The sequence below is a fragment of the Oncorhynchus kisutch genome, unplaced genomic scaffold (assembly GCF_002021735.2).
Source record: "Oncorhynchus kisutch isolate 150728-3 unplaced genomic scaffold, Okis_V2 scaffold1080, whole genome shotgun sequence".
NCBI classification, from domain to species: domain Eukaryota; kingdom Metazoa; phylum Chordata; class Actinopteri; order Salmoniformes; family Salmonidae; genus Oncorhynchus; species Oncorhynchus kisutch.
Genome location: NW_022263025.1, coordinates 62,501 through 72,500, shown reverse-complemented (window position 1 = coordinate 72,500; position 10,000 = coordinate 62,501). Strand labels below are relative to the sequence as shown.

The window sequence follows — 10,000 nt, the reverse complement described above, 5'->3', positions numbered from 1 at the left end:
TAAGGGAGGAGGGGGAGGAGGAGGGGTAAGTGTGGAGGAGGAGTAAGGGTGGAGGAGTAGGGGGTAAGGGTGGAGGAGGAGGAGTAAGGGTAGAGGAGGAGGGGGTAAGGGTGGAGGAAGAGGGGTAGTGATACAACCTCTGAGTTGTATCACTGACCTCTGAGTTGTATCACTGACCTCTGAGTTGTATTACTGACCTCTGAGTTGTATCACTGACCTCTGAGTTGTATCACTGACCTCTGAGTTGTATCACTGACCTCTGAGTTGTATCACTGAGTTGTATCACTGACCTCTGAGTTGTATTACTGACCTCTGAGTTGTATCACTGACCTCTGAGTTGTATCACTGACCTCTGAGTTGTATCACTGACCTCTGAGTTGTATCACTGACCTCTCAGTTGTATCACTGAGTTGTATCAGTGACCTCTGAGTTGTATTACTGACCTCTGAGTTGTATCACTGACCTCTGAGTTGTATCACTGACCTCTGAGTTGTATCACTGACCTCTGAGTTGTATCACTGACCTCTGAGTTGTATCACTGACCTCTGAGTTGTATCACTGACCTCTGAGTTGTATCACTGACCTCTGAGATGTATCACTGACCTCTGAGATGTATCACTGACTGTCATTATAGAAGATACAGAGTCTTCAGGAAGGATTCACACCTCTGGACTTGTTACACATTTTGTTGTCTTACAGCATGAAGGAAATAGAGATGTTGTGTCACTGGTCTACACAAAATACCCCATAATGTCAAAGTGGAATTACATGTTTTTAGAAATGTTTACAACTTAATAAAAAAGGAACAGATGAAATGTCTTTAGTCAATAAGTACCTTTTGTAGTGACTGGTTGTATGGAAAAAACATCCAATGCCTTGGAAAGAAGGGCACCTATTGGTAGATAGGTACAACAACAACAACAACAACAAAAACTGAATATCCCTTTGAGCCTGGTGAAGTTATTAATTACACCTTGAATGTTGTATCAATACACCCAGTCACTACAAAGATACAGGCGTCCTTCTTAACTCAGTTACCGGAGAGGAAGGAAACCGCTCAGGGTTTTCACCATGAGCTCCATGGTGACTTTAAAACAGTTAGTGAAATGGCTGTGATCATCTCTCTGTTCTCCAGTAGTGTACCCTAATTCCTATGGGCTCTGGTCTACAGTATCAGATGTGATATCAGAAAAACTGAGGATAAATCAACAACATTGTGTTTACTCTACAAATTAATAATAATAATAATAATAAATAATTTACAGAGTGGAAAGACAGAAGCCTGTTCAGAATACAAATATTTAAATACGCACATCCTGTTTGCAACAAGGATCTAAAGTAATACTACAAAAAGTACGGCAACGCAAATGAACTGTTTTTGTCCTGAATACAAAGTGTTATGTTTGGGGCAAATCTCAAATCAAATCCAAATGTATTTGTCACATACACATGGTTAGCAGATGTTAATGCGAGTGTAGCGAAATGCTTGTGCTTCTAGTTCCGACAATGCAGTAATAACCAACAAGTAATCTAACTAACAATTCCAAAACTACTGTCTTATACACAGTGTAAGGGGATAAGGAATATGTACAGAGCAGCATAGGCAAGATACAGTAGATGGTATCGAGTACAGTATATACATATGAGATGAGTATGTAAACAAAGTGGCATAGTTAAAGTGGCTAGTGATACATGTATTACATAAGGATGCAGTCGATGATATAGAGTACAGTATATACGTATGCATATGAGATGAATAATGTAGGGTAAGTAACATTATATAAGGTAGCATTGTTTAAAGTGGCTAGTGATATATTTACATCATTTCCCATCAATTCCCATTATTAAAGTGGCTGGAGTTGAGTCAGTGACAGTGTCAGTGTGTTGGCAGCAGCCACTCAATGTTAGTGGTGGCTGTTTAACAGTCTGATGGCCTTGAGATAGAAGCTGTTTTTCAGTCTCTCGGTCCCAGCTTTGATGCACCTGTACTGACCTCGCCTTCTGGATGGTAGCGGGGTGAACAGGCAGTGGCTCGGGTGGTTGATGTCCTTGATGATCTTTATGGCCTTCCTGTAACATCGGGTGGTGTAGGTGTCCTGGAGGGCTGGTAGTTTGCCCCCGGTGATGCGTTGTGCAGACCTCACTACCCTCTGGAGAGCCTTACGGTTGAGGGCGGAGCAGTTGCCGTACCAGGCGGTGATACAGCCCGCCAGGATGCTCTCGATTGTGCATCTGTAGAAGTTTGTGAGTGCTTTTGGTGACAAGCCGAATTTCTTCAGCCTCCTGAGGTTGAAGAGGCACTGCTGCGCCTTCTTCACGATGCTGTCTATGTGAGTGGACCAATTCAGTTTGTCTGTGATGTGTATGCCGAGGAACTTAAAACTTGCTACCCTCTCCACTACTGTTCCATCGATGTGGATAGGGTGGTGTTCCCTCTGCTGTTTCCTGAAGTCCACAATCATCTCCTTAGTTTTGTTGACGTTGAGTGTGAGGTTATTTTCCTGACACCACACTCCGAGGGCCCTCACCTCCTCCCTGTAGGCCGTCTCGTCGTTGTTGGTAATCAAGCCTACCACTGTTGTGTCGTCCGCAAACTTGATGATTGAGTTGTATTACTATTCATGGGTGAACAGGGAGTACAGGAGAGGGCTCAGAACGCACCCTTGTGGGGCCCCAGTGTTGAGGATCAGCGGGGAGGAGATGTTGTTGCCTACCCTCACCACCTGGGGGCGGCCCGTCAGGAAGTCCAGTACCCAGTTGCACAGGGCGGGGTCGAGACCCAGGGTCTCGAGCTTGATGACGAGCTTGGAGGGTACTATGGTGTTGAATGCCGAGCTGTAGTCGATGAACAGCATTCTCACATAGGTATTCCTCTTGTCCAGATGGGTTAGGGCAGTGTGCAGTGTGGTTGAGATTGCATCGTCTGTGGACCTATTTGGGCGGTAAGCAAATTGGAGTGGGTCTAGGGTGTCAGGTAGGGTGGAGGTGATATGGTCCTTGACTAGTCCCTCAAAGCACTTCATGATGACGGATGTGAGTACTACGGGGCGGTAGTCGTTTAGCTCAGTTACCTTAGCTTTCTTGGGAACAGGAACACATTACTGTGTACCACTCTCCATATTTTCAAGCATAGTGGTGGCTGCATCATGTTATGGGCTTTTTCTCGTAATCGTTAAGGACTGGGGAGTTTTTCAGGATGAAAAAAAGAAACGAATGGAGCTAAGCACCGGTAAAATCCTGTAGGAAAATCTGGTTCAGTCTGCTTTTACACCAGATACTAGGAGATTAATTCACCTTTCTGCAGGACAAGACAGTTAAACACAAGGTCAAATCTAAACTGGAGTTTCTTACCAAGAAGACAGGTAATGTTTCTAATTGGCCCAAGTTACAGTTTTGACTTAAATCTGTGTGAGAATTTGTTTTAAATGACAATGGGAAAATATTGTATAATCCAGGTATGCAAAGCTCTTAGTCTTACCCAATAAGAATCACAGCTGAATACTTCATCTAATTGAGGAATATTCCTTACTTTTTAAGAAATGGTAGAATTTCTTTCCCCACTTTGACATAAGACTGAATTCCATGGCTATGATTTCCTCTCTCTCTTATACAACACACACAGGCACACACACACACACACACACACACACACACACACACACACACACACACACACACACACACACACACACACACACACACACACACACACACACACACACACATACATACATACATACATACATACACACACACATACATACACACACACACACACACATACATACACACACACACACACACACACACATACACACACACACACACACACACACACACACACACACACACACACACACACACACACACACACACACACACACACACACACACACATATACACACACACACGGCTCTAGTTAGAGACTGAGATGCTGAGCGTTAGAGACTGAGATACTGAGCGTTAGAGACTGAGCGTTAGAGACTGAGAGTTAGAGACTGAGAGTTAGAGACTGAGAGACTGAGAGACTGAGCGTTAGAGACTCTGAGACTGAGCAATAGAGACTGAGAGACTGAGATACTGAGCGTTAGAGACTGAGACGGAGAGTTAGAGACTGAGAGACTGAGCATTAGATACTGAGAGACTGAAAATTAGAGACTGAGAGACTGAGCGTTAGAGACTGAGAGACTGAGAGTTAGAGACTGAGAGACTGAGCATTAGAGACTGAGATACTGAGCGTTAGAGACTGAGAGACTGAGCGTAGAGACTGAGAGACTGAGCATTAGAGACTGAGATACTGAGAGTTAGAGACTGAGTGTTAGAGACTGAGAGACTGAGTGTTAGAGACTGAGAGACTGAGCATTAGAGACTGAACGTTAGAGACTGAGAAATAGAGACTGAGAGATAGAGACTGAGAGTTAGAGACTGAGAGTTAGAGACTGAGAGACTGAGCGTTAGAGACTGAGATACAGAGCATTAGAGATTGAGTGTTAGAGACTGAGAGACTGAGCATTAGAGACTGAGAGATAGAGACTGAGAGTTAGAGACTGAGCGTTAGAGACTGAGAGACTGAGCGTTAGAGACTGAGATACAGAGCATTAGAGACTGAGTGTTAGAGACTGAGAGACTGAGCATTAGAGACTGAGAGACTGAGAGACATAGATACTGAGCGTTAGAGACTGAGACGGGGAGTTGGAGACTGAGAGACTGAGCGTTTTAGACTGAGAGACTGAGCGTTAGAGACTGAGCGTTAGAGACTGAGAGACTGAGCGTTAGAGACTGAGAGACTGAGATACTTAGCATTAGAGACTGAGAGACTGGGCGTAGAGACTGAGAGACTGAGAGTTAGAGACTGAGAGACTGAGATACTTAGCGTTAGAGACTGAGAGACTGAGCATTAAAGACTGAGAGACTGAGCGTTAGAGACTGAGAGACTGAGATACTTAGCATTAGAGACTGAGAGACTGAGAGTTAGAGACTGAGCGTTAGAGACTGAGAGACTGAGATACTTAGCGTTAGAGACTGAGAGACTAAGCGTTAGAGACTGAGAGACAGCGTTAGAGATTGAGATACTTAGCGTTAGAGACTGAGAGACTGAGATACTTAGCGTTAGAGACTGAGCGATAGAGACGGAGGGTTCAGTGGCTTCACCTCCTTCGTTTTTTTTCCTATTTTGTCGCCTTACAACCTGGAATAAAACATTTTTTTGGGGGGGGGGGTTGTATCATTTGATTTACACACCATGCCTACAACTTTGAAGATGCAAAATATGTTTTATTCTGAAACAAACAAGAAATAAGTTATAAAAAACTGAAACTTGAGCGTGCAAAACTATTCACCCCCCCAGAAGTCAATACATTGTAGAGACACCTTTTGCAGCCATTACAGCTGCAATTCTCTTGGGCTATGTCTCTATAAGCTTGGCATATCTAGCCACTGGGATGTTTGCCCATTCTTCAAGGAAAAACTGCTCCAGCTCCTTCAAGTTGGATGGGTTTCGCTGGTGTAGCGCAATCTTCAAGTCATACCACAGATTCTCAATTGGATTGAGGTCTGGGCTTTGACTAGGCCATTCCAAGACATTTAAATGTTTCCCCTTAAACCACCCGAGTGTTGCTTTAGCAGTATGCTTTTGTCATTGTCCTGCTGGAAGGTGAACCTCCGTCCCAGGCTCAAATGTCTGGAAGACTGAAACTGGATTCCTTCAAGAATTTCCCTATATTTAGCGCCATCCATCATACTTCAATTCTGACCAGTTTCCCAGTCCCTGCCTATGAAAAACATCCCCACAGCATGATGATGCCACCACCATGCTTCACTGTGGGGATGGTGTTATCAGGTTGATGAGAGGTGTTGGGTTTGCGCCAGACATAGCGTTTTTCAATGATGGCCAAAAAGCTCAATTTTAGTCTCATCTGACCAGAGTACATTCTTCTATACGTTTAGGGAGTCTCCCACATGCCTTTTGGCGAACACCAAACATGTTTGCTTCTTTCTTTCTTTAAGCATCAGCTTTTTTCTGGCCACTTCCGTAAAGCCCAGCTCCGGGGAGTGTACGGCTTAAAGTGGTCCTATGGAGATATACTCCAATCTCCGCTGTGGAGCTTTGCAGCACCTTCAGGGTTATCTTTGGTCTCTTTGTTGCCTCTCTGATTAATGTCCTCCTTGCCTGGTCCGTGATTTTTGGTGGACAGTGTCACGCCCTGGTCTTAGTATTCTGTATTTTGGTCAGGCCAGGGTGTGACATGGATTATTTATGTGGTGTGTTTTGTCTGGGGTTGTTTGTAGTTATGGGATTGTGGTTAGAGTAGTACTCTAGGTAAGTCTATGGTTGCCTAGAGTGGTTCTCAATCAGAGGCAGGTGTTTATCGTTGTCTCTGATTGGGAACCATATTTAGGCAGCCATATTCTTTGAGTGTTGCGTGGGTGATTGTTCCTGTCTTAGTGTTAGTTTGCACCAGTTTAGGCTGTTTCGCTTTTCACGTTTCTTGTTTTTGTTTTGTTCGTGTTTATTCGTCATTAAACATGTATCAAAATGAACACGCCTCATTTTGGTCCGATCCTCGCGACACCTCCTCCTCAGAGGAGGAGATAGAAGAAAATTGTAACAGACAGCTATTTCTTGGCAGGTTTGTTGTGGTGCCATATTCTTTCCACTTTTCAGTTTAACATTTTTTTGAATTTCTTGAATTTCACTTCACCAATTTTGACAATTTTGTGTATGTCCATTGCATGAAATCCATATAAAATAATCTATTTAATTACAGGTTGTAATGCATCAAAATAGGAGACATGCCAAAGGGGACGAATACTTTTGCAAGGCACTGTAGAGCCTGAGAGTTAGAGACTGAGTTAAAGACTGATTGTGAGTTAGAGACTGAGCTGGAGATAGAGACTGAGACAGAGTTAGAGACTGAGACAGAGTTAGAGACTGAGACAGCCAGAGAGGAAAGAAGTCTGACTGCTTCAGTCCTCATATCATAATGGAACCAGTCTGATCTGTGAAACACACTCCAGTCCACACAGAGAAACAGCGTTAGAGTCAGACACAGCCAGGAAGACCTGCTCTAGTCCTCATAGTGAAAACAATCTGCAGGAGACTACAGTGAAACGACAGTTCCAACAGCACCAGACCCCAGACCTCCAAGTGCTTCAGTCAGTCCCTCCAACATGGCATGATGATGAAAGCCATACTGTACGACGATGATAGTGAGAGGAACGAGTTGGCTGAAGTACTGAGAGATCTTAGTTCTCACTGGACCTGTGGCACATCTATGGAAACATCTGTGTGTCTCCTCTGCAATGAGGAGGATGTCAGGAACATATGGACCAACACTCTGAAATACACCAAACTATTAAACAGCTGTAGCCACAATCTAAAACAGCTGCACACTCTAGAGTCTAGTATGTACTGTAGTGTAGACATGATGACTGCCTGCTAGAAACACACTCTAGAGTCTAGCATGTACTGTATTGTAGATATGATGACTGCCTGCTAGAAACACACTCTAGAGTCTAGTATGTACTGTAGTGCAGACATGATGACTGCCTGCTAGAAACACTCACTGTAGCTGCTAGAAACACAGTCTAGTATGTACCCAGTATGTTCTAGAACACATATAGTCTATTGTGTACCCAGTACGTTCTAGAACACATATAGTCTAGTATGTACCCAGTATGTTCTAGAACACATATAGTCTAGTATGTACCCAGTATGTTCTAGAACACATATAGTCTAGTATGTACCCAGTATGTTCTAGAACACATATAGTCTAGTATGTTCTAGAACACATATAGTCTAGTATGTACCCAGTATGTTCTAGAACACATATAGTCTAGTATGTACCCAGTATGTTCTAGAACACATATATTCTAGTATGTTCTAGAACACATATAGTCTAGTATGTACCCAGTATGTTCTAGAACACATATAGTCTAGTATGTACCTAGTATGTTCTAGAACACACATAGTCTAGTATGTACCCAGTATGTTCTAGAACACACATAGTCTAGTATGTACCCAGTATGTTCTAGAACACATATAGTCTAATATGTACCCAGTATGTTCTAGAACACACATAGTCTAGTATGTACCCAGTATGTTCTAGAACACACATAGTATGTACCCAGTATGTTCTAGAACACATATAGTCTAGTATGTACCCAGTATGTTCTAGAACACATATAGTCTAGTATGTACCCAGTATGTTCTAGAACACACATAGTCTAGTATGTACCCAGTATGTTCTAGAACACACATAGTCTAGTATGTACCCAGTATGTTCTAGGACACACATAGTATGTACCCAGTATGTTCTAGGACACACATAGTATGTACCCAGTATGTTCTAGAACACATATAGTCTAGTATGTACCCAATACGTTCTAGAACACACATAGTCTAGTATGTACCCAGTGTGTTCTAGAACACATATAGTCTAGTATGTACCCAGTGTGTTCTAGAACACATATAGTCTAGTATGTACCCAATACGTTCTAGAACACATATAGTCTAGTATGTACTGTTGAACAGTTCAACTCCTAGACGGATCAAGAGGAAAACCACAGAGCATCACCCTGTTCCAGAGGAAATCGTTGACAACCATAAACACACAACATAGTGGTTTCCTGTTCCTCCCTTGGATTTGACTGGATTTATCTGGACAGACTCTTGGGAGAAAGGCAACATTACTGGGCGTTTTGAGTCTAGACACTTTACATGGTGCTATAATCCACTTAGACTGTTGTTCATGTGAACCTCTGTGTCTCTCTCTCTCTGCAGGATATGACTTGTTCATGTGAACCTCTGTGTCTCTCACTCTGCAGGATATGGCTTTGTGGACTTTGACACCCAGACAGCAGCCCAGAAAGCTGTAGCCTCTCTAAAGGCCAGCGGAGTCCAGGCACAGATGGCCAAGGTACAGGTACTCACTGTGATGAGGAATAGGGTGAGATACAGGTACTCACTGTGATGAGGATGAGGGTGAGGTACAGGAACTTACTGTGATGAGGATGAGGTACAGGAACTCACTGTGATGAGGATGAGGGTGACCTACAGGTACTCACTGTGATGAGGATGAGGTACAGGAACTCACTGTGATGAGGATGAGGGTGAGGTACAGGTACTCACTGTGATGAGGATGAGGGTGAGGTACAGGTACTCACTGTGATGAGGATGAGGTACAGGTACTCACTGTGATGAGGGTAATGGTGAGGTACAGGTACTCACTGTGATGAGGGTGATGGTGAGGTACAGGTACTCACTGTGATGAGGATGAGGTACAGGTACTCACTGTGATGAGGGTAATGGTGAGGTACAGGAACTCACTGTGATGAGGATGAGGTACAGGTACTCACTGTGATGAGGGTGATGGTGAGGTACAGGTACTCACTGTGATGAGGATGAGGTACAGGTACTCACTGTGATGAGGATGAGGTACAGGTACTCACTGTGATGAGGATGAGGGTGAGGTACAGGTACTCACTGTGATGAGGAGGTATAGGTACTCGCTAGGATGAGGGTGATGGTGATAGTGAGAGATTCAGACCTCTTGACTTTTTCCAAATTTTGTTACGTTACAACGTTATTCTAAAATGTATTAAATCATCCCCCCCCTCATCAAGCTACACACAATACCCCCCATAATGACATCACAATACACCCCATAATGACATCACAATACCCCCCATAATGACATCACAATACCCCCCATAATGACATCACAATACCCCCCATAATGACATCACAATACCCCCCATAATGACATCACAATACCCCATAATGGCATCACAATACCCCCCATAATGACATCACAATACCCCCCATAATGACATCACAATACCCCCATAATGACATCACAATACCCCCCATAATGACATCACAATACCCCCCATAATGACATCACAATACCCCATAATGACATCACAATACCCCCCATAATGACATCACAATACCCCCATAATGACATCACAATACCCCCCATAATGACATCACAATAC

General features: G+C 43.5%; 1 protein-coding gene across 1 annotated transcript in view; it reads left to right on the top strand.

The window, feature by feature from the left end:
• The window catches only part of LOC116364454 (RNA-binding motif, single-stranded-interacting protein 3-like), a gene marked incomplete at both ends in the record, with an annotated part of 79,205 nt that overhangs the window by 20,214 nt on the left and 48,991 nt on the right, over positions 1-10,000 (top strand). The window contains one exon of the mRNA XM_031817582.1: positions 8,828-8,919. Coding sequence (XP_031673442.1) covers positions 8,828-8,919 — 92 coding nt within the window. The remainder of the gene's footprint in view (positions 1-8,827; positions 8,920-10,000) is intronic.